This window comes from Littorina saxatilis, linkage group LG3 (assembly GCF_037325665.1).
Source record: "Littorina saxatilis isolate snail1 linkage group LG3, US_GU_Lsax_2.0, whole genome shotgun sequence".
Lineage (NCBI taxonomy): Eukaryota > Metazoa > Mollusca > Gastropoda > Littorinimorpha > Littorinidae > Littorina > Littorina saxatilis.
Window position 1 is genome coordinate 6,603,747 of NC_090247.1, and position 26,262 is coordinate 6,630,008.

Consider the following 26,262-nt stretch of genomic DNA (forward strand, 5'->3'; position numbering starts at 1 on the left):
TTGGTTGATATTTTTCCTGATGTTATTTTGATGTAATATTGAAATCCTTGTTGTTTTATTATTTTGCTTGTGTAAACTTGCTTTCATGTACAGATTGGCCCATATTTGTCATAATCTAAAGGGAATATATCTAACAAAAAAACTGTCTCAAATCGCCCCAAGTCTATACAATTCAGCTTGGGGGTTCCCGGTTGTTATTTTGTGACCACACACCTAGAATACCTTAACTCCAAGTTTTCGTCCTACCTTTTGACCCTGGGTATTCCATGCGCTATTCCTAGAGATACAGACTTGAAATTGGGCCGAGAGCAACAGAGTTCGTTTTGGGGATTGAATAGATGAAAACACGCACGGATAATGTCTTAGAATAAGTGTTTGAAAAACACTCTCGACAAAAAAAGAAAAGCAATACACATAAAAATAGCATACGCGTGTACCTTAAAGATCACTACGCTAAGCACATTGTTGAATAACACATTGGCTAAAGATTCTGTTTAGTCTGTCCTCTTGTCAAGAACCGTTGGCGTATTTAAGAGCATTTTTGTTACTTGGACACATAACTCATAACATTTTAACTCATAACTCATAACATTTTATTGATCCAACAAAGGAAATTAATTTAGTCATCAGCACATATAGGTCATTAATTAATAACTATAAAAGAATAAAAGAAGAAAATTCATAAAACCCATGATATAAAAATACCCTTTTTTCTTGCACACCTGACACACCGACACACCAATACACATGCATACATGCCTACATACATACCTACATACATACCTACATACATACCTACATACATACATACATACATACATACATACATACATACATACATACATACATACATACATACATACATACATACATACATACATACATACATTCCATGTTAAAGTGTAGTTAAGAACATCACAGTAATTATATCATTGTTTGGATTAACAGATAAGTTTTTATGTAAATGATGATAACAACAATCCATAATTAACGCTATTGCACTACCAAGGAAGAGACCAACCAAACACATAAAAACCAATAACAGTAATCATCATCAGTTATCACAGGTATCACAGTAGATTAGCCATCAGGTAGTTAGACTCAATTGGGCAAGATATAGTGTCAACACCATCACAACAAAGCTAGAGCTCATTTTCACAGCACTAGTTATGATCAAAGGTCAAACAGTCATCAAATCATATTAAATCTATCACTAAGAGGTACATTTAAAAGGCATCACTGATAGTCTGTGGCCAGGACGATGGCTCGGTTGCTGTTAAAATATCTCACAGCTGCAGGAAGAAAAGAACGCCGAAAACGCTCCGTTCGACACCTAGGCATGAGAAACCGAGCGTTCCGTGTGATGCGGAGATCCATCAGTGCGTCGTGGAGGGGATGCCCTGGGTCGAACAGAATAGCTCTGGACTTACTGGCAAGCCTTCTTTCGACAAGGACTTCAAGGGTGTCAAGGCTCTGGCCTACAGTAGAACTTGCTTTCTTTATCAGCCTGTTCAGCCTGCCAGTGTCCCTTGCAGTGGCATTCCCTCCCCAACACACTGATGCAAACACCATCACACTGCACACCATACTCTGATAAAACATGTACAGCATCTTGTTACACACATGGAATGATCTCAGCTTGCGCAGGAAAAACAATCTTGACTGCGTCTTCTTAAAAACAGCATCAACATGATTAAACCAGCTTAGCTTGTTATCTAGAACTACACCTAAATACTTGTACTCGCTGACTATCTCAATCGCATCACCTTTGATGACTACAGGATGGACAGTGTTTTTCTTTTTGCGAAAATCAAAAATCATTTCCTTCGTCTTGCTTGCGTTTAATACTAAAAAGTTGGAATCACACCAAGACACATGTCGCATATTGACACATATCGACGGCTTTACTCCATTCCGTGCAAAGTGGACATTCTTTGTTGAATAAATTGAGGAACTGACACATTTGGTAATCTGCGAAGTAAGATCAACTTGGAAACTGAGAGGATGCTTATTTCAGCTTCGTGTCAAAATGAAACGATGCTCTTAAAGGGATACGCGGCATTTGACCAAACATATGACAGTGCTCTACTATTTTCTGGGCAAAATATAGACACCATCCACATTAATTTAGTGTAAAAAAAAAGTAGGGACAACGTTTTCGTTTTTTTGCTATGAGGCCCTCTTTTCGGCAGTTTCTGAACATTTTGACCAAAACAGTGGTTATATGATATGCATGGTGTTCAACAGTCATTAGTGAATGGGTACTTTTTTGTATTGTGGTAGGTAGAATATGCTTTTTAGTAACAAAATATGTCAATTGACACAACAAATTAAAGTAAACTCAAACCGATAACGACATCCTGTGTTGAAATAATTACAAAAATCAGCGAATCTTGTTGTTCAAACAACCATAATGACAAAAGAAAATATGACAGCACTCTGATTTTCTTGCAGCAGGATATTTGATATCTTACCTTCAAAATAAACACACGAAAACTGTAGGTCAACGTGCTTTTTTTCGAGTGGCAGCATCTTTTATACCCCTACCCCCTACTTTTTGGAATAAAAATCATAGGTATAATAAGGAATATGCGAGTGCTATAATATTTTCTGGGCAAGATATAGACACTATTCACATTCATTTAATGTAAAAAAGAATAGGGTTACCATTTTAGTTTTTTTTGTGTTGCTTTCAGGCCCTTATTTTAGCAATTTTGTGCGAATTTTGGGCAAAACGGTGGTTACATGAAAAATGCATGGTGTTCAGCAGTCTTTAGGGAATGAGTATTTCTTTTTTGATTGTGGTACAGAGAATGCTTTTACTACTGTAAAACTTTTAGTAATCAGATGTGTCAATAAAAAAAAATCAAAGGTAGAGTCAGATGCCGCGTATCCCTTTAATCCTCTTAACAGACTAGGCAACTTTGCGGAGCGTAAATAATAATAAAGATATTAACACACATGTCAATAAGGAAGCAGCACTGGTGTTGATTTGGGGCATGCGTCCAAATGGAACGATATCCGTATCCCAATTACAAGTCCGTAAAACTCTGTGGTTGTGTACATCGTCGTTTACGCGATGAGGAAGATATTTACAACCTACGAGTCTGTACTATCCCAATGTCCTCGAGAACCATTGTAACGTGAATATCATGCATTCCAGAAGGGCGCGAGAACGGATACAACTGTTAATCTAATTTAAACATCTTAACAGGATCTATTCACTTAACGTTGTAATTAAATTCAAATAAAATCAGTGGTATTGCAATAAACGGGGACGCACTTAAAAGGAGAAGGATTTCGAATGTTACCGAACATTTGCGTGTGGGAGCTTTATCATTTTGTTTGTTTGTGAGTGCGTTTAGTTTGGGAATGCGTGTGTGTGTGTGCATATCATTATGTGTGTGTGTATGTGTGTGTGTGTGTGTGTGTGTGTGTGTGTGTATGTGTGTGTGTGTCTGTGTGTGTATATGCGACAGCCTGAAGCACACACACAGACAGAAACGAATACAGATTGATCCAGAGAAACATATATTCAAAGTTGCCGACGACGATGACAACGATGATGATTAATAGACAAGCAAAGGCATCACACATCTCTTTTAAGACTGAAATGGAGTAAAAAGAAGAGGATAAGAAGGAGTATCAATATAACGATAACAACAATGATGATTATATTGTCATCCCGCACACATTTTTCTGACCCTAATTTTTCCCAAGAGTATGTAACCACTTTGGTGGTGTGTCATTAACAAACACAGCATGTATTATGTAGACATACATGTTCTGCGTGTCATTCAGAAAATGGTTAAATTGTTCACATTTCTATTGAAACATAAAGTTTACCTTCTGACCGATGTTACCTATAACTTGTATTTCTTTTTCACCAACATATGACAGTTTTGCACAGATCGAGATTGTCAGTGTTCCGCCAAGACCGCACCAGACAGACACCTGTCGATTTCTATTGAAAATGTCATATTTTGACCAAACATGCAAATACAAATTTTATGTATCGATCGATTTGAGTTAGAATTCCTTTTATTGTTCACGATCGATTGCACACAAACAGTCACTCTTTAGAAGATTCGGCTAACCGCCTTAAAATATGTGACCCTCCACCACGGAATGAGTCGCATGTCACCTTTGCATGATTTTCATATTTTTACATTTTCCTAAAGAGTTTGTTATGCTCTATCCAGTGGTGAAAACCGTTTTAGAAAAGAGCGAAAACTGTTTGAGTTATAAGCCTGTGACTAAGGTGACCCTCACGCTGTTACCATACACTCTCCGGACTTATATCAAGCCTAGCGCAGAACCGCGCGAGGTGACATGCGACTCCTTTCGTGGTGGAGGGTCACATATGAGCAAATCCACAAAAAAGAGACTTCCAACGTTCCAAAATTCAGAATAAAAAACAGGAAAGGTGAGTTGTTGGAACGTTTGTTATTGACAAAACAGTACGTTACAATCACAATATACGCACCTTAATGTGAGTTTTTGTCGGGGACCCCTGACGTCACCCGGCTCAAAGAAGAACATTTCAATGTTCAATCGATACATTTACATTTGATTGAACCCTTCGTACTATGGACACAGAAATGTAGGGGGATTATGAATATAGCAATGTCGAATGTATGCTGATAAGCCCGTGCAAGGAAACTTATAACCACTCTTCTCCTTAAGTGTATATTTGTCATCGTAAATAGAAATCGGGACAGATCGCACATGCGAGTCATTAGGAAAAAAAAAAAGGTCTGTTTACGGTAACATAGGCCAAAAAAATAGGGTCGGTAGGTCGGGATTTTTTTTTTCCAAAAAAACCATATTTTTACGTTATTTTGCAAGATTTTTTTTTTTTTTTCCCCAATGCCAAAAAAAAGTCTAGGGTCGGTCGGGTTACCGTAAACAGACTATTTTTTGTGGCCTTAATAAGCAAAACAACGGTTAGCGAATGTAATATCCTACATCGGTTTCGCTCCTGAATTTACATCCTCATGCCACTGTCTGACACGATACATGATTTTAGTTCCTTTTCGAATGACACGCAGTTCACTTGGGTACTGCTGTATTCAACGACAACGGTATAGACGTGTTTGGATTATGCTGGATTAATCACCATGGAGTCATCATCAATTTGGTGAGCCGTGTTTGGGTCACAGTCTTGGAGAAGGTCTTGGATTTCCTTCGTCAAATCCTCGCCGTCTTTGCGAACTGTTGGTAAGTGTCAGTGTGTAGTGTGTGGCAATTAGTAGATATTGTATCTCTTCATTGCTAGTTACATTGGCAGATCCGTTACTCTGGATTCGCTGGTCGTTGAAAGCTGAGGAGCTGCATACATGACAGCCACTTAATTAATAGGCAGTAGAATATACACGTCATGTCGGAATTCCTTTCCGTGTGTGTGTGTGTGTGTGTGTGTGTGTGTGTGTGTGTGTGTGTGTGTGTGTGTGTGTGTTTGTGTGTGTGTGTGTTTGTGTGTTTGTGTGTTTGTGTGTAGTGTGTTAGTTTTGCTTGTCTGTTTCTATATTGGTGTTTTTTTTCTTTCTTTCTTTGTTTGTTTCTATCTTTTATTCTTTCTTTATTTATTTCTTTTTTTCTTTCTTTCTCTCTATATCTCTTTCTCTTTCTACGTGTATTTTTCTCATTCATTCTTGCACTCTTTCTCTTTTTTCTTATTTGTGAGCCTCCACCACGGAATGAGTCGCATGTCACCTTTGCATGATTTTCATATTTTTACATATTCATAAAGAGTTTTTTATGTTCTATCCAGTGGTGAAACCCGTTTTAGAAAAGAGCGAAAACTGTTTGAGTTATAAGCCTGTGACTGAGGTGACCCTCACACTGTTACCAGACACTCACCGGACTTACATTAAGCCTAGCGCAGAACCGCGCGAGGTGACATGCGACTCATTTCGTGGTGGAGGGTCACATATGTGGTTTCTTCTTCCGTTCTTGATTATGTTTAATTTCGACTTGTTGTATTGGTTGGACATATATGACATGTAAACGTTTAAAGTATTCATATATATATATAACTGAAAAGTGACCTAAGTGTTAAACCAAACACCCGTTGCGAGTGCGTGCTCAACGTACCCGAAAATGTAAAGCAGGGGCGGGAAGAAATATACCCATTTTATGTTGCTCTTTAGTCTGCAGGTATCAGTATTTTCGTTTAATTTTTGTGTTATGTTGAACAAACCTAAGCAAGTGCAACATTCTAAGATACTTTGGGTGTCTGAAAACAATCAATCAATCAATCAATGACGCTTATATCGCGCATATTCCGTGGGTACAGTTCTAGGCGCTCTGCAGTGATGCCGTGTGAGATGAAATTTTATACGGCCAGTAGATTGCAGCCATTTCGGCGCATATTTACCTTTCACGGCCTATTATTCCAAGTCACACGGGTATAGGTAGACAATTATTAACTGTGCCTAAGCAATTTTGCCAGGAAAGACCCTTTTGTCAATCGTGGGATCTTTAACGTGCACACCCAATGTAGTGTACACGGGGGGAGGGTTCGGACACCGAAGAGAGTCTGCACACAAAGTTGACTCTGAAATAAATTTCCGCCGAACCTGGGATCGAACTCACGCTGACATATAATAAAAGTCTCTATTTGATTGATATACACAGAATACGCTTATATGTGTGATGACATAAATAAATCCCTGCGCCTTGAATATGTGCGCGATATAAATTGCATACAAAAATCTCTGCGCTTAGAACTGTACCCACGGAATACGCGCGATATAAGCCTCATATTGATTGATTTGCGTATAAATTGTATGAACTCTTCTATCATCATCATTATCAACGTCATTGTCATCAACCCCCCCCCACACACACACACACACACGCACACACACACACACACACACACTTTGTCTGTTTAAATTTGTTTTATTGTGTATTTGTGCGTCCCAAAGACAGATTGTAAGAAAAGGCCTAGCCTTAAATCGTCATATCTCTCTCTCTCTCTCTCTCTCTCTCTCTCTCTCTCTCTCTCTCTCTCTCTCTCTCTCTCTCTCTCTCTCTCTCTCTCTCTCTCTCTCTCTCTTTCTCTCTCTCTTACTCTCTCTTTCTCTCTCTCTCTCTCTCGATCTCTCTTACATTAACAAACCTAAATCCAATCTTACGTTACACAATGCGTCAATCAGGCTCAGTATGGGTAGATAACACGATTTGATGTGGGCGGAAAAAGTATATATAATCTCGTTCGACTATTTGAAGAGATATTGAAAAACGGATGTGATATGATTTTATTTTGCTTTGCAACTGACACAAGTTGTTGCGGCGACTTATATTGGAACTGAGGCAACATTTACTTTAAAACTTGTTTTAAAACCAAAAGAAATGGGGGGGGGGGGGGGGGGGTCATAACTCGACGCTCAAAACTGTCTAATTGTTGGCTACTCTCGCTGTCACATCAACGATTAAAGAATGTGTGAATTTCAAATACGTTGCGAGATTTTGTATTTCTGTACAGGATGCAACAATCATCAAGTTCCTCAAGCGAGCAGACGGATTTGCAGTTTTGACGAATGAAATAATTTCTGTTAGCAGTCAGGGTAACTTCAATGGTGGAATGAGGATGTGATAAATGTGTTAACAAGACTAGTGCTTCTATGAAGAGCCTACATCCTGAACAGTCCCGCAATATACAATAATGATGTGTTCATGTTCTGAAAAAATTACCAGTACTAGCACATTTGTATATATATATACCAGCAAATGCGTCAAGAAAATGTCACAGTATTGGCAATTGTGTAAGTTAATATACGGCATACTTGGTGTAAAAAATATGTGTTATCGCTCTTCTTTACAAATCTGTGAAAACCACTCCCCCACCCTCTCGCCCCTGGCCTTTCCCATTTCTCCCCATTCACCGCCATCAAATATAGTAACATGTGTGTTTAAAAAAAAAAAAAATTTTTTTGACCACAGTTGCATAAAAGCTGAATCTACCCTTCTTCTTCTTCTTCTGTGTTCGTGGACTGTAACTCCAACTTACACTCGTGTTTTTACACGAGTGGATTTTTACGTGTATGACCGTTTTTACCCCGCCATTTAGGCAGCCATACGCCGCTTTCGGAGGAAGAATGCTGGGTATGTTCGTGTTTCTATAACACACCGAACTCTGACATGGATTACATGATCTTTTCCGTACGCATTTGGTCTTGTGCTTGCGTGTACACACGAAGGGGGATAAGCCACCAGCAGGTCTGCACATAACTGAAAACTCTGCCTGAACAATTCCTCTTAATGCGGTCAATGCGCATGCGCTAACATGGGGAGATTAATCAGGTCGTGAACAACCTAACCCTAACCCTAACCCTAACCCTTACCCTGACCCTGACCCTAACCCTAACTGTGTGTGTCCATCTGTCTGTCCAACTGTTTGTCGGTTTGTCCGTCTTAACGAGTCCTTGTTGTCTTCATTCTCTGTCTGTTAGAGAGCGAGAAAGACAGAGAAAGAAAGACAGAGAGAAGGAGAAAGACAGAGAAAGAAAGACAGAGAGAAGGAGAAAGACAGAGAGAAGGAGAAAGAGAAGGAGAAAGAGAGGGAAAGACAGATACAGAAAGACAGAGAGAAGGAGAAAGAGAGGGAAAGACAGAGAAAGAAAGACAGAGAGAAGGAGAAAGAGAGTGAAAGACAGAGATAGAAAGACAAAGAGAAGAAGAAAGAGAGTGAAAGACAGAGATAGAAAGACAGAGAGAAGAAGAAAGAGAGTGAAAGACAGAGATAGAAAGACAAAGAGAAGAAGAAAAAGAGTGAAAGACAGAGATAGAAAGACAGAGAGAAGAAGAAAGAGAGTGAAAGACAGAGATAGAAAGACAAAGAGAAGAAGAAAGAGAGTGAAAGACAGAGATAGAAAGACAAAGAGAAGAAGAAAGAGAGTGAAAGACAGAGATAGAAAGACAGAGAGAAGAAGAAAGAGAGTGAAAGACAGAGATAGAAAGACAGAGAGAAGAAGAAAGAGAGTGAAAGACAGAGATAGAAAGACAAAGAGAAGGAGAAAGACAGAGATAGAAAGACAAAGAGAGGGAAAGACATAGATAGAAAGACAGAGAGAAGGAGAAAGAGAGTGAAAGACAGAGATAGAAAGACAGAGAGAAGAAGAAAGAGAGTGAAAGACAGAGATAGAAAGACAGAGAGAAGGAGAAAGAGAGGGAAAGACAAAGATAGAAAGACAGAGAGAAGGAGAAAGAGAGGGAAATACATAGAGAAGGAGAAAGAGAGGGAACGACAGAGAGAAGGAGAAAGAGAGGGAAAGAAGGAGAAGGATATGGTCGGTTTTTATTGTCTCTTGAGCATTTTAATGATATTCGAGACCCAGGAGATGAAGAAAGAGAGAGAGAGAGAGAGAGAGAGAGAGAGAGAGAGAGACAGACAGACAGACAGACAGACAGACAGACCGAAGCTGTCGAACAAGGAAGTAGAAGTCTACATTTGTTTTCGATCTCTCGTTACAGAAACACTCGAAACATTCTCCTGCTTCGTTTCTGATCCAGCATCAAACCGGAAGTACTCGTCATCTGACCGGAAGAGATGCGCAGAGAAACCGCCCTCTTCGCTCTCTGTAGCCTTCTGAATGTGAGTGGAATGACTTATAATTATAAGCACTTGTTGGTCCGTTTGACTCGAATATTTCGTGATTTTACATGCGCTTACGTAAGCCTATGTTGTGTGTGTGTGTACTACAATGCACACACAGCTAGGATGCAGTCTCCTGTAATGTACTTATGGCCTGTCCAGACACTCCCGGCCGACCCTGTCCACATTTGACGTATGCTCAAAACGGCCCCGTTGGGCGCGCCGCAGCGTGCAATGATCGCGAAGCGTTATTTGCAGAAGAATAGCGCGTGTTCTAATTTCTATGACACAGACATAGAACGACGGAAATTTGACCAATCAGAGCAAACCAGAGCGATGACGTCAGCCGCTCGCGGCGCGGCAGTCGAATGCAACTGAACCTTCTTGTCAGGTGACCCGCTCCACTGATACCGCGTTGTGAAAAAAATCGTCGATATGTGGCCACTCGGCAAATCCCGCGCGACGCACAAAACGGCCTGCGGCGCATAGAGCGTAAAACGGCGTCCAAGTCTGGACAGGGCTTAACACAGACACTTGCAGAATGTATGCACACCAACATACCCTCTCCATCAATCGTATGTATGCAAATGATACACAGTTGTACAGGCAGATGACTAAGAGATGAACTCATTCTACAGGGTGACCCAAACAAAATGCAACCCACAACAATGTTAATCCCGCCTACATCTGTTGACTTCATATTTGGAGGACATAAACTTCAGCCTTTGCATGACCCTTCCACAAAAAGGCAATTAAATGGTCTGACTTTTGTGCAATTTCAAAAAAAAGTTGTCAAACTCGGGGATCGACTCAACAGTTCGAGGTCTGAAATTGAGCGGTAGCCAGTTAAACTAACCTGATTTAAACTCTCCAGATAGTTACCTTTGGGGTAACTCGAATGACTCAGTATACCTTCATCATCAGTATACAATCAGTGACTTGAATACTGCACGCATGCGCACGAAAAAGATCACATGGTCCCAGCGAAAGTCTCAGGCCTTGGAAACACGAATACATGCATGTCAAAATTTGAAGCCCCAGTGTCCGATCGGCCAACAGCCCCTGCTGTAACCATTACCGCAACTAGTACTGATCCAAGATGACCCAACCCGGTCCATAGGCAATTTCAGGTCTCCTCTAGCAGCCGGCAGCCAGCTGTCAACAACCCCCCTTGCATTTTTTTATTTTTGTTTTATACAAAACCGGGTTTCTGTCTCACATGCCCCAAATTCAAATGGCCTTGCCGTGAGGCCGTAATCCTTACATTTCTCACACACACACACACACACACGCACACACACACGCACACACACACACACACACAAACACACACATACACACACACACACACACACACACACACACACACACACCCAGTTGTGTTGATCTTATTCACAAAACACGTTCACAGACATGTGTGTGTGTGTGTGTGTGTGTGTGTGTGTGTGTGTGTGTGTGTGTGTGTGTGGTGTGTGTGGTGTGTGTGTGTGTGTGTGTGTGTGTGTGTGTGTGTGTGTGTGTTTGTGTGTGTGTGTGTGTTTGAGTGCTTGTCTGTAAGTAAGCATACGTTTCATATTTTGTTGTGTTTATGGGTTTGATTTTAATAACATGAGATATGCAATCGAACAACCCATACTGTATGTGCATTGGATGTGTACAGCGATTGTGTTTTTGAATTACACTCAATTACAATGTATTGTTTTTTAATGAAATTATATCTGTGTTGTGTCGATTGTTTTGCCATATAATTATTGTATTGCATTGTATTGTAATGTAATGTATTGCATTGTATTGTATTGTATTGTATTGTATTGCATTGCATTATATTGTATTGTATTGTGTTGTATTGTATTGTATTGTATTGTATTGTATTGTATTGCATTGCATTGCATTGTATTGTATTGTGTTGTGTTGTGTTGTGTTGTGTTGTGTTGTATTGTATTGAATTGTATTGTATTACATTGCATTGCATCGTATTGCATTGCATTGCATTGTATTGTATTGTATTGTGTTGCAATGTATTGTATTGTAGTGTATTGTAGTGTATTGTAGTGTTGTTTATTGTATTGTATTGTATTGTATTGTATGGTATTGCACTGCACTGTATTGTATTGCTTTTGTTTCAGCTGGCATTTCTTCGGGCAGAGTTTTCTGCTAATGGTAAAACGCAAACACACACACATACACACACATGTTTTCTGTCTCTTTCATGTTCTCTCTCATTCTCACTTTCTTAGTCTTACTCTCTTATTGGGCACCTTTCTGTGGGACGTTTCCGTACACGAATGGTGACCATGAATCAATAATGTCTCTTTGTTTTCTCTCTTGTTTATGCCGTTTAGGAAGACGCTTTAAATGTAGCGTACCCGTTTGATCAATCAATAAATTAGTGATAACAAACAGGGTATCTGTGTTTGTCATCATTTTCACGAGTTTTCATTCACAAGCACTTGGGAAATAAATCTATTACATGGATAATCAAAAGCAAACCCAATAGAAACGCTCGAGGATTCTTCGGCTCTTTTCATTGGCGTTTCCCCAGACCTAAACAGACGACAAGACACTGCTTTGCAAAGTTCCAAAAACCAACTGGCAAACTGGCAAAAGTAAACAAAAAAACAAAACTACTTCAATAAATTCGTCACAAACAAATGAAACCTACCGATATGTTATGTCTTCTTACAGAGTCATGGAGTGCGTGTATCTGTGTTTCGATACACAGACGTTCGGAGAAACACGAACGTCAAGTTCAAGTAAAACGACACCTGACACACACATTTTGACCCGTGCACAAGACGTTGTATCGATAAACGAAGCACAAATAAGAAACAATAATAAAAGCAAAGAAAATAGCAACACGATATGCAAACATCTAACAAAGCCGAGCAAGCAGAATGACAGGTCTAATGAAAAACAAAGAGGTACCGAGTCGGAAACAAGATCGCGAAATACCTTTGATGACGTCATATCCGGCTTTTTGTAAAAGTTGAGTCGGCACTGTCACACCCTCATTTTTCAATCAAATTGATTGACATTTTGGCCAAGCAATCTTCGACGAAGGCCGGACTTCGGTATTGCATTTCAGCTTGGTGGCTTAAAAATTGATTAATGACTTTGGTCATTAAAAATCTGAAAATTGTAAAAAAAATATTTTTGTTATAAAACGATCCAAATTTACGTTTATCTTATTCTTCATCATTTTCTAATTCCAAAAACATATAAATATGTTTTATTTGGATTAAAAACAAGCTGTGAAAATTAAAAATATAAAAATCATGATCAAAATTGAATTTTCGAAATCAATTTAAAAACACTTTCATTTTATTCCTTGTCGGTTCCTGATTCCAAAAACATATAGATATGATATGTTTGGATTAAAAACACGCTCAGAAAGTTAAAACGAAGAGAGGTACAGAAAAGTGTGCTATCCTTCTCAGCGCAACTACTACCCCGCTCTTCTTGTCAATTTCACTGCCTTTGCCACGAGCGGTGGACTGACGATGCTACGAGTATACGGTCTTGCTGAAAAATTGCATTGCGCTCAGTTTCAATCTGTGAGTTCGACAGCTTGACTAAATGTTGTATTTTCTCCTTACGCGACTTGTTTCTTTCTTTACATTCAGGATTCGGAGACCAATGTCCTGCCAACAACTGTACAATCGGGTTGTCTTGCACCGGTGGTATCTGTTTGTGCCAAGGTACGGGGCACAAGGTGACCACCGAGTGCGCTAACAAGTGTGAGTAGCTCTGTTCTTTTCTTTTCATCTCAGTGTATGTGTGTGTGTGTGTGTGTGTGTGTGTGTGCGTGTGTGTGTGTGTGTGTGTGTGTGTGTGTGTGTGTTTGTTTGTAAGTGTGTGTGTGTGACTGGCTGGTTGGCTGCCTGTCGACAGTGAAGTTACCTGTATCTTTCTTTTAGTTTCCTTATTCGGCGTGGTTGGTCGTTTAAAAAGAGAAAATCTCAGTCTAATATATGTCCTTGTGTATTTCAGTTATCACCTGGAACCTCACCAGCGATGCAACCCTTCTGAACGTGACCTACGAGATTCATTCCACAAGCGAGTCAGTAATTATGGCAAATATCAGTGTTCGAGGAGCCAATTGTCAGGAATGCTTCACCGAAAAGGCTGTAAGCAATGGTACACTTTTCCAAGGACTACAACCAGGAACTAAATACGATGTGACATTGTCGTTTACCAACACCATTACTGGCACGACCTTTAGCCTTAAGAAAGAGGCTAAAACACGTGAGTATCTTGGTGAGCACAGTTGCAAAACGTTCACTATTTTCTTTGTGTGTGTGTGTGGGGGGGGGGGGGGGTCACTGCGTGTGTGTGTATGTGTGTGTGTGTGTGTGTGTGTGTGTGTGTGTGTGTGTGTGTGTGTGTGTGTGTGTTTGTGTGTCTTTCTTAATGTCAATCTGTCTCTGTCCGTCCAAGTCTCTCTGTCTCTGACTGTCTGTCTGTCTGACTGTCTGTCTGTATGTCTGTCTGTCTATCTGTCTGTCTGTCTGTATGTCTGTATTTGTGTCTATCTGTCTGTCTCAGTCTCTCTCAGTGTATGTGCGCAGTCTTTGCTTTCGTTTACAATTATTCTCTGTATATGTTCCAAGGACAGGTTGGAAGATTAGGCTAAGCCTAAAACCTTTATCCTTATGTAATAAAGTTCTGAGTTCTGAGTTCACTCTCTCTGTCTTTCTCTGTCTCTCTCTTTCTCTCTGTCTGTCTGCCTGTTTCTCTGTCTCTCTCTCTGTCTGTCTGTCTGTCTTTCTGTCTGTCTGTCTGTCTTTATCTCTCTGTCTCTCTTTATCTCTCTCTCTCTCTCTCTCTCTCTCTCTCTCTCTCTCGCCCTCTCTCTCTGATTCTCTATCTCTCTTGAAATTAGGGATTCGTAAATAAGCTACACAATGACAGACGTAAAATGTTCTCTATTCGGAGGTGACCCCATCAGGGGTCAACCACATTGAAATTGCCACGGAATACCTCATGGCCTTTATTTTTTTTCTCGCAGAGCCCGCAAAACTGGAAAACTTAACACAAGTCGGATACCAAAATGGCTTACTGCAGGTCACTTGGGAAAAAACCGACGCTATGAAACAGGCTGAGTGTCATCTTCTTGGATCCGATGAAGCGCCCTTTGAAGTGTCAACTTCTTGGTGTGCGTGGTCCTTTGGTTCGAAAGACATTGTTTGGGTACACGGTGTGAACGTCACCGTTTTTAACGATTGGGGAAACGAGAGCTTCGGCAGTCTAAAGTTCAACTACCAGTATGTTCCTGGTAAGTAAACCTAATGTTCTTTAATCCCTATTTAAATGTTGCCAAGTTTTGATGGCCGGGGAATCGAGATGAGGGTGGTGGTGTATGTGTGTGTGTGTGTGTGTGTGTGTGTGTGTGTGTGTGTGTGTGTGTGTGTATGTGTGTGTATGTGTATGTCAGTATGTGTATGTGTGTGTGTGTGTATGTGTGCGTGTATGTGTGTGTGTGTGTGTGTGTGTGTGTGTGTGTGTGTGTGTGTGTGTGTGAGTATATATTTGTGTTTTAGCTCCCAGAATTGCTGATTTATTTTCCTCGCGCTTTCATCATAGTCTTTCTGTGTGTCCTTTTTGTTCCCTGTTTTTTTTTTGTTTTTTTTTTTTTTTTTTTTATTTTACTAAACAGAAACAACCTTTATTGAGATTTCCATATAATTTTGCACATCAGTTTGACATGAATGCACGTACTGTATATTGCTCAGTTTGATTTCGCTTAGCTTTTCTGTAGAAAACGCACACATCCTCTCCTTCGCGCCCACCACCACCCCGCGATTTGTAAAATGTTTTACAAATCACGTAAATACGCCCGATATTTAACTTATCATCTCCAAAGTGAAGGGATCTATTGAACAAAAAAATGTCATTACTTTTTTGTCCCATCGCTTGGAAATTCGGGTCGCTTCCTCCCAGTGGAAAGGTAGCAGTAACAAAGTCGCGCTACCCCAAAGTCAAGGGATCTATTAGTCCCGTTTCGCCGTTATCCCATTTCACCCCATCCCATTTTCGCAACATTTCACAGGCCAAGTGTCATTTTACCACCATGTCATGTACCATTAGCTCCACATCTCATTTTAGCGCAATCCCGTTTCGCCGTTAGCCCATTTCGCCCCATTCCATTTTCGCGACATGTCAGAGGCCAAGTGTCATTTTACCTCCATGTCATGTACCATTTGCTCCACAACCCATTTTGGCGCAATAACGTTTCGCCGTTATCCTATTTCGCCCCCATCCCATTTTCGCGACATGTCACAGGCCAAGTGTCATTTTACCACCGTGTCATACCACTAGCGCCACATTCCATTTTGTCGCCATGCCGTTTTGCCGTCATCCTATTTCGCCGCCATCCCTATTTCGCGACATTTTGGATTGTGGCAAAATAGGATTTCGTTAAACGGAATGTCTCCCTGGTTGAATAACGCAGTATTAACAGCTATTGTGTTTTCAGCGTAGCAATAGGGCCCGATATTTAGACGAGACAAGTATAATGCCGACGAGTCGAAGACGAGTCGCATTATACTTGTTCGAGTCTAAATATCGGACCCTATTGCTACGATGAAAACACAATAGCGTTTATATAGCTATTCTGACATTAAATTCTGTGTTAAAATCATGTTTTTGTCAGCAACAAGTACCAGAATGGTCCATGTCGTTGATTGCAGACGACGGTTCCCTTTCCGCATGAAGCCACGGAAATAACCGAACATTGAAAAACCCACGGACATGTATTACGGAGAAAACTCGAGATAACCGGATGTTTAGCATTACGTCAATATGCAAGGAATCAAATGACGTCATGACGTATCATGCTTGCCTACGTATATTGTATGTTCGAAAGTCTGACTTCTGTTGGGAATTCGCGTGGTGAAGACTGCGGTAAATCTGTAGATGATAAGAGAAAAATGATTGTCCCAGAAGAAACGACTAAATGTTTCAGACCGGTAACTTCATTTCAACATTGCACTATACAATGGATGTTCTATGTGACAGGAGAGTTTGCTGATTTTGTGTTTAACATTGGAGAGATCGTCTGCTAGAATCAGAGATAGGTCGCTTCAGATTGCAGCTTCTGGAAATTTGCAAGGTTTGTTGCCTGTTAAAGAACTGGATTTTACACGTAATGTATGTCATGTACAGTAAGCAACAACAAAAACACACACAGCAAATGGCATCGTCTGTCGACTAGTCACAGAAACAAACCTGGCGAGGTATGCGTGTACTTTATACACGTGGAAGAAACCGGAACCATGCCATGCGTCTTTGTTATTGACAATATGCGTTTGGATATTGAGAAAAATGGCCGACTTCCGTAGCATTATGCTTTGATGATCGGAAGAGACCATTCAATCACAGCCCCCGAATTCCCCCACGTGTTCATCAGAATCGTTATATAGTAGTATAGTGAGGCTTGGCAAAAAGAATAAATCAAAAATGGGATGGCGGCCAAATGGGATGTTGTCAAAATGGGATGTCGCGCTATTGTTATGACACGGTAGTTAAATTACGCTTGGCTTGTGAAATGTCGCGACAATGGGATGGGGGCGAAATGGAATGGCGGCGAAACGACAAGGCGGCCAAATGGGATATGGTGTCAAAATGGGATGTCGCGCTATTGTTATGACATGTTAGTAAAATGACGCTTAGCTTGTGAAATGTCGCGAAAATGGGATGGGGCAAAAAATGGGACGGCGGCAAAATGGGATTGCACCAAAATGGGATGTGGATCTAAAACTACCACTCAGCGTAGAGGCTCTTAACAACAAATATTAATAATAATAAAAGGCAGGCATTATTTTGTGGAATGCGATATGTGTACATTTTTCATTTTTTACAAATCGCGGTTTTAAGTTCGACGTGATTTGTACAATGTTTTTACATTTTTACAAATCACGGGTTAACAAAGTTGCTACTGCCCTTCTTATTTGCCTTTTTTCCTTTTTTCCTTCTTTTTTTTCAGGCTGGGAGCATCCTTTTTCATAGGTCTTTTTTTTTCTTTTATCAATCAAATTCTTACATTTTTAAATCAACAGCCTAAATAACGGGTTGAAAAAAAAAATAAAATTATTATCTTTTTTTTTTTACTTCTTATGCCTTAACCTTTTCACCTCTATCATGGACAAATACCAATAATGGACAATTTTATCAAAATACTATTTTACAATTACCATTATTCTCGATCTATATGTGTCGCAAATCTAACTCTGAATTAAACATGCACACAATTTCTATTGGTTTCCCGTATTTGAATTTTCCCACGCACATTTTTGACACAATAATAAGTAAATTGATATAATTTACTAAATTGTTTGACATACCAGGTGTTTTCATGTATCCTAACAGTGCTGTTTGAACATCAATTTTAAATATCAACATTATACTGCTGAAATACCTTATTGGTAATTCTTTCCCAAACTGGATGTATAGCAGTCTAACATTCATAAAAGAAATGTTCCACAACATCAATTTTATCTGGACAGAATGAGTATTTGTTATTCATTCTAATTCCCATTTTACACAACAAAATATTAGTCGGATATACACTCTTCAAAAAAAGTTAAGGATCGGTTGAAAAAACGGATCTAATTATAAACAATTGCCAAAAAATTAAACATCGACATAATAATTAAAAGATTAATGTGTTTGAATTAACAAATGTGACCCTCCACCACGGAATGAGTCGCATGTCATCTTTGCATGATTTTTATATTTTTATATTTAGTCAAGTTTTGACTAAATATTTTAACATCGAGGGGAATCGAAACGAGGGTCGTGGTGTATGTGCGTGTGTGTGTCTGTGTGTCTGTGTGTCTGTGTGTGTGTGTGTGTAGAGCGATTCAGACTAAACTACTGGACCGATCTTTATGAAATTTGACATGAGAGTTCCTGGGTATGAAATCCCCATACGTTTTTTTCATTTTTTTGATAAATGTCTTTGATGACGTCATATCCGGCTTTTCGTGAAAGTTGAGGCGGCACTGTCACGCCCTCATTTTTCAACCAAATTGGTTCAAATTTTGGTCAAGTATTCTTCGACGAAGCCCGGGGTTCGGTATTGCATTTCAGCTTGGTGGCTTAAAAATTAATTAATGACTTTGGTCATTAAAAATCGGAAAATTGTAAAAAAAAATAAAAATTTATAAAACGATCCAAATTTACGTTTATCTTATTCTCCATCATTTGCTGATTCCAAAAACATATAAATATGTTATATTCGGATTAAAAACAAGCTCTGAAAATTAAATATATAAAAATTATTATCAAAATTAAATGGTCCAAATCAATTTAAAAACACTTTCATCTTATTCCTTGTCGGTTCCTGATTCCAAAAACATATAGATATGATATGTTTGGATTAAAAACACGCTCAGAAAGTTAAAACAAAGAGAGGTACAGCAAAGCGTGCTATCCTTCTTAGCGCAACTACTACCCCGCTCTTCTTGTCAATTTCACTGCCTTTCCCATGAGCGGTGGACTGACGATGCTACGAGTATACGGTCTTGCTGAAAAATGGCAGCTACTTGACTAAATATTGTATTTTCGCCTTACGCGACTTGTTACATTTTCCTACAGAGTTTTGTATGCTCTATCCAGTGGTGAAAACCGTGTTAGAAAAGAGCGAAAACTGTTTGAGTTATAAGCCTGTGACTAAGGTGACCCTCACACTGTTTCCAGACACTCCCCGGACTTAAATTAAGCCTAGCGCAGAACCGAGCGAGGTGACATGCGACTCATTTCGTGGTGGAGGGTCACAAATGAACAATGAGTCTTGACCTAGAATTTTGTTTGGCAGGCAGAATTATTTCCCTTTGTGGGACTTCTCAAAAGCTTCTGCATTTTGGAAGAAAAAGGGTGTTTTTTTATAGCCCCATGAAATTTGCGGAACGCATGCCAGGGCAAAAGGCTGTGATGCACGTGCTACAACAGGGTCCTGGCTATGAACATCGCTCACCAGCTTGTGTTTAAAGGTTGATACGCTGACACAATTATGCACAGTAGCAACATACCCCCACGAAGAAAACTGAGCGATTTGGATAGAGGAAGGGCAATAGGATGGCTACAAGACGGTGTTGCTGCCAGGCAAGTGGCCCAGAGGCTTGCAGTGGCTCCCTCTGTCATCATCAGACTAAAACAGAGATTCCACGCAACTGGAAGAGTGCAGGAGCGACAACGTTCTGGTCGGCCCAGAGTCACCACACAAAGAGAGGATCGCTTCATTCAGAGGCAGGCCATGCAACAAAGAATGGCTACGGCAAACAACATTAGGCAACGCCTACAAGCTACCACCAACACTGTTGTTAGTGGTCAAACGATCCGAAACCGCTTACACAACTTTGGCTTGCGTGCAAGGCGTCCAGTCCGAGGAACAACCCTGACTGCTAATCACCGAGCAGCTCGCCGAGCCTGGTGCACTCAACATGTGAGGTGGCAACGTCAGCAGTGGGCTCAGGTGTTGTTTACAGATGAGTCCCGCTTTTGCTTGGAACCTGCTGATGGTCGCATCCGAGTGTGGAGGCGTCGCGGAGAGCGCTTTGCAGAAGGCGCTGTTCTGGAACGACAGCGTTTTGGCGGAGGCTCTGTGATGGTCTGGGGAGGGATCAGCACACGTCTAAGGACACCTCTATACCATGTAGTGGGCAACTTGACCGGTGTCCGCTACCAGAATGAGATCCTGCAACCCCTGGTCGTTCCAGCCCTCCAAGCGATCGGCCCTTGTGCGATTCTTCAGGATGACAACGCACCTCCCCATCGCTCTGCAGCTGTAAACACCTTCATCCAGCAGGCCAGGGTCAACAGGATGCTGTGGCCAGCCAACAGCCCGGACCTGAACCCAATAGAGCACATGTGGGACGAGCTTTGTCGTCGGGTACAGCAACATCACCCTCCTCCTGCCAATCTGGGTCAACTGCTGCAATGGCTCCAGCAGGAGTGGAATGGAGTTCCCAGAGCATTCATATGCAACCTGATCCACTCCATGCGCCAACGATGTGTTGAATGCCTAGCACACAACGGAGGGCACACGCGTTATTGACACTGATTCACATTGTTGTGAATTCCATTTGCGAGGGTTGTCACGTTTGACACACTCTAGCTAAATTGTCGCTGCCGCGTTAGGTCTTTGCTTTGTTTGTCATTACTCCTTGGTTGTTCAATTATATAATTATTTTTAAATGAAAGAATTCGGTCTTGTCTGTTTTGTGTGGCGTGCTTGTAAAAAAGTGATCCTTAACTTTTTTTGAAGAGTGTATGTTATGCAGTATCTTCCAGTGCAATTCTCTCAGTCTTGATTCTTTAGATACATTCCTTACGATGAGCCAATGCCATTTAGTTATTTCTATATTAAACTTATGCATCCAGAAATTCAGACAACAAGGATTGTGTTCGGTTTTACTTATTAAATGTAATCTATAAGAACGTGCTGTAAATAACTCTTTATGGTCGAAAAGCAGAACATTGTTTTCATTGGATTGCATGAGCATATACGCCGGATATCTTTTCATAAACGAGGTAACAGCAGTCTTTACCACATTATACTCTAACATCAGTGAAGGATAAGTAGCCACTTTTACTTTAATCTGTTCTAGGGATAACAGCCTGTTATTAACACATATATCACCAACTAATGCGATCCCACATTTAGTCCATTTCTTAAAAAATAACACATTATTTCGGTACATCATGTTTTTATTAGGCCAAAAAAAAAAATAGGTCTGTTTACGGTAACCCGACCGACCCTAGTTTTTTCGCGCGACCCTAGACTTTTTTTTGGCATTTGGGGAAAAAAAAAAAATCTTGTTTTTTTTGCAAAATAACGTAAAAATATGGTTTTTTGGAGAAAAAAAAACCAAACAAACAAAAACAATCCCGACCTACCGACCCTATTTTTTGGGCCTATGTTACCGTAAACAGACCTATTTTTTTTTTTGGCCTTATTCCAGACTGTTACCAACAGTGGGTTATCTATTTCTGTGTGGGTGTTATTCTCTGTCCAGACTTTTAGGTCCTCCTCCCCAAAAGGGGCTAAATTAACATGTTCTTTTTTAAATTGCTTCCATATTACTTTGGCTTGAAAACAAGTCAGTTGAGAAAACTGCGCTATTGGGATGAATGACCATTTTTCCGTATCAGTAGCCGTATGCAGCTTTCTTATCCATTCCAGCAGAAACGATTGCTGCATAATATTAATGTCGGGCATACACAACCCTCCTTTTTCAAAATCGGATTTTAACACACACCTTTTGACTCTTTCAAATGCTTTTTTGTTGGTAGTTTTTCTTTTCCACAAAAAGTGGTACAACATTGTGGTAACTCTGTTTAACACCTTCTCTGGTAAATTAACTACTCTCATTACGTAAACTAATTGTGGAACGAGAAAACTATTTATAATACAAATTTTGCCTAAATATCCAAGATTCCTTCTATGCCACGTGCCCTTCTAAGGCCAAAAAAAAATAGGTCTGTTTACGGTAACATAGGCCAAAAAAATAGGGTCGGTACGTCGGGATTTTTTTTTTTCTTTTTTTTCCCCAAAAAACCATATTTACGTTATTTTGCCAAAAAAACAAGATTTTTTTTTTTCCCAAATGCCAAAAAAAAGTCTAGGGTCGCGCGAAAAAACTAGGGTCGGTCGGGTTACCGTAAACAGACCTATTTTTTTTGGGCCTAATGATTTTGTTTTTGTTTTTCTGTTTGGTTTATTGTTTGCCTACAACGCGTGCAGAACACGTTCGATCCTTGGAGTATCGCACAGTCATACGTTGTCACAGTCATGCGTTGTCACAGTCATACGTTGTATCTGTTTTCTCGCAGAAAATATAAGCAATGTAATCCAAAGTGCCACTGTGACATCAGTCAGTTCTACCTCGGCCAACATCACAGTTGTGGAGAGTCCTGATGCTGGTGATGACGTCACTGCTTACGTCATTCGTGATGGTGCAACTTGTTTCATGTTTCAACGGACGACGTCTTGTGAAAAGGTGTGTGTAAGGGGGTATGGGGAGCATGTGTGCATGGGTAGCATGTGCGAGATCGGTGTGTATGGAGGGCCAGACATGGGGGGGGGGGGGGTGTCCTGAATTTCGCCCCCACCCCTCCTAGCCGCCTAATGTACCTCGTCTCATCTTTTTGTTTCTTCTGTGTCTATTTTTTGTCTTTCACTTCTTGGAAGCGAAGAATAGTAAGAATATGGTTTCTAGACACGAGGATAGACCTACAAATTAACATTGGAATGTAAAATGTTCTCACCGTCAGGGGGGGCTTTGCCCCTATACCCCACAAGGGGCCTACACGGCCCCTGGACCCCTGCCTCGTTTTTGGACACCTCCCCCTCTATTATACTTGAACCAGCCCTGCTGTATGTGTGTGTGTGTGTGTGTGTGTGTGTGTGTGTGTTTGTGTGTGTGTGCGTGCGTACGTGTGTGTGTGTGTGTGTGTGAGTGTGAGTGTGTGTATGTGTGTGCGTGCTTGTGTGTGTATGTGTGTGTGTGTGTGAGTCTGTGTGTGTGTGTGTGCGTGTATGTGTGTGTGTGTGTGTGTGTGTGTGTGTGTGTGTGTGTGTGTGTGTGTGTGTGTGTGTGTGTGTGTTTTGAATCAAATAAACGCCTTTAAAAAAAAAAGGTTTTCATTGACGTTGTTATTTACATTACAGCCTGAGCAGACACGTTGCCGGCCTGGTGAGGCAGTTCTAATGGCGAAAAGACCCGAGGCAGATGATGACAACACAACGACAGTCGTGTTAGTAACTGACAACTTGCAACCGTCAACAAATTACACATTTAAAGTGATACCATTACTCTGCAACGTCACCAAGAATGGAACCAAACAATACCTTGAGCAGTTTACAACCTTGTTTGAAGGTATGGCGATTTGTAATGCAAATATTTACCTACTTTTCATTTCGGAGCAAGTCTGCGTAATGATTCTAAACTTTGGACGTGAAATTTAAAATTAATGTAAGTGATGTATTCATGAGCATTACAACGTTAGTGTGCGCTGGAATGCAGTATACAGTACGGGACAGTCGCAGGGATTTGTGCAAGCATGCACGGCTGCATGTTTATATGTCAGGTGTCATTTTGCCAAAGTAATTCTCTCGATCTCCTCGCAATGTTCATGCAATGACCAACCATCCTGACCACAGCTAACGACACAAGCGTCAGCGTGGTTTCCTTCTTTCTTTCTTTCTTTCTTTCTTTCTTTCTTTCTTTCTTTCTTTCTTTCTTTTCTCTTTCTTTTTTTTTTCTTTCTTTTTATCTTTCTTTCTTTCTTTCTTTGTTGCTTTTTAATTCCATTTTACTAAATTCAAAAGAAATGCAAACTATACACTTTGCTTGTTCTCGCACGCTCCATGCAGTGACCAACCTGACGGCCACAGCAGAAGGCACACGGGTCAGGGTGGACTGGGATTCGCCACAGGCCCCTGCTGACGTCAACTACACTGTGTACATTGAGGACAAAGTGCACGTGACGCCGGAGAACAATTGCCCCTTCAAGGGCGAGCGAAAAACAGTGTTGTGTCAAATTGGTGAGTACGGAAGACTGTGTAGGGTTGTTTAGTGTGTTGCTGAATTAATGATACGTTACTAAACTCAAATGATTGCACCAATTTTCGTACCCAAAGTACAACATTCGTCGCCGTGTCATTTCTTTCAAATCTTATATGCTATAAAAGGCCCTCCACTTTGCTTAACAAATCTACAACAAAAAAGAATAGGTGCAACGTAGCAACCTTTACATATACGAGAAGAAAGCCAAATCCCGTATTGACAGGCGAGACGTGTTGCTATACCCTTGGTCACATTTGGAATCATTACAGGTTTGATCTCAGATGTAGTATAAGCAATCTTGCGGAAAATGTTTTTTAAATCCGTCACAGGTTTGTGAATTTAAATCCAAAAATTCATGACTTCGCATGATTATAGGCCTAAATGATTGCTACAAGAACTGCCAAAGTTTCATTCGAGTATGACCACTGGCGGACATTTGCTAGCCATGTAAACACACAAGAACAAATGGAACGTTCAGGTTGTTTTCTATTTACAGCGGTTATCACTGATTTCCTCTCAAAACATGCTACGGTCACGGATGACTGGACATCGCAGTAGCACGTACAATCATCCCCCACAAAATTGATCGTGTTTTCACGACTAACAAACGTAAACTAACGATTATATTTAAATTAACCGTTGGTAGTTTTTTGTAACATTTATATGCATGTGTCTGTATGCATACAAATTTATGATTTTGTTTTCGAGGTAAGCCTTCAGGCCTATGACACATTTTTAAACATTTTCCGGAAAATCTTATATCATCTCCAAAAATATCTGTAACGATGCGAAATTTTGCCGGAAGTACGTAGAACCGAGATCCCGAAAAAATCGATGCAATCCATTCAGTCATTGCTGAAATACAGTGATTTTTGTCATGATACCCTTAAAATAGACGCATCAACCTCTCGTTTTCTACTGCTCATGCGCTCAACACCTGCATCAATAGAAATGACATAGCACAAGAGATACACAAGATAGCAAAACAAAACAACCTGTTCTGGATAGATAATGGATTCGGCTTTCTCCTCGAATGTAGAAAATGCAAAGTGCCGACTATTCAGAATTGTTGGCGATTTTTTTTATTGGTACCTGAGGTTTTTGTCAGGTCGATTTTGGCGGTACCCTGACTTCGGCAACGGTCACGTGACACCTATAACAAAATCCTTTGATCCGCAATATGTGCCAGATAGCCTAGTGGAGGGCCTTCAATGGCATTTCATTTTTGAATGAAATGACACGGGAACAAATGTATACGTTTGGGTACGAAAATGGGTGCAATATTTTTTGTGCAGAGTTTATGTCAATCTGCGAAGATACTTGAGCAACAAAATTGTGAATATGCACAAAAAGCAGCCAGGCTGTATGAGTAAGCCGCCACATCAAGCATTACACACAATCAACAGCCTGCCTGCGCTCTGAGCAGAGTAAAAGCACCATCCTTTCCGTTCAAACATTTGTGACCCTCCACCCCGAAATGAGTCGCATGTCACCTCGCGCGGTTCTGCGCTAGGCTTAATATAAGTCCGGGGAGTGTCTGTTAACAGTGTGAGGGTCACCTTAGTCACAGGCTTATAACTCAAACAGTTTTCGCTCTTTTCTAAAACGGTTTTCACCACTGGATAGAGCATAAAAAACACTTTATGAAAATGTAAAAATATGAAAATCATGCAAAGGTGACATGCGGCTCATTCCGTGGTGGAGGGTCACATTTATGCTGATCATCTCAGATCTGGCCATGCATTCACATGGTGTGAGACCATCTCCATTTGGACACATACTTATTGTCTATTGCCTGGATGCTTTCACATGGTGTGAGACCATCTCCATTTGGACACATACTTATTGTCTATTGCCTGGATGCTTTCACATGGTGTGAGACCATCTCCATTTGGACACATACTTATTGTCTATTGCCTGGATGCTATCACATGGTGTGAGACCATCTCCATTTGGACACATAATTATTGTCTATTGCCTGGATGCTATCACATGGTGTGAGACCATCTCCATTTGGACACATAATTATTGTCTATTGCCTGGATGCTTTCACATGGTGTGAGACCATCTCCATTTGGACACATACTTAGT

The 26,262-nt window shown here is 40.5% G+C and overlaps 1 protein-coding gene across 1 annotated transcript in view; it reads left to right on the top strand.

Moving 5' to 3' along the window:
• Positions 1–4,506: 4,506 nt before the first annotated feature.
• The window catches only part of LOC138961484 (receptor-type tyrosine-protein phosphatase H-like), a 64,615-nt gene continuing 42,859 nt past the window's right edge, over positions 4,507–26,262 (top strand). The window contains exons 1-9 of the mRNA XM_070333137.1: positions 4,507–5,220; positions 9,481–9,601; positions 11,728–11,761; positions 13,225–13,338; positions 13,592–13,858; positions 14,610–14,876; positions 22,436–22,602; positions 23,274–23,481; positions 23,979–24,149. Coding sequence (XP_070189238.1) covers positions 9,557–9,601; positions 11,728–11,761; positions 13,225–13,338; positions 13,592–13,858; positions 14,610–14,876; positions 22,436–22,602; positions 23,274–23,481; positions 23,979–24,149 — 1,273 coding nt within the window. The 5' untranslated portion in view covers positions 4,507–5,220; positions 9,481–9,556. The remainder of the gene's footprint in view (positions 5,221–9,480; positions 9,602–11,727; positions 11,762–13,224; positions 13,339–13,591; positions 13,859–14,609; positions 14,877–22,435; positions 22,603–23,273; positions 23,482–23,978; positions 24,150–26,262) is intronic.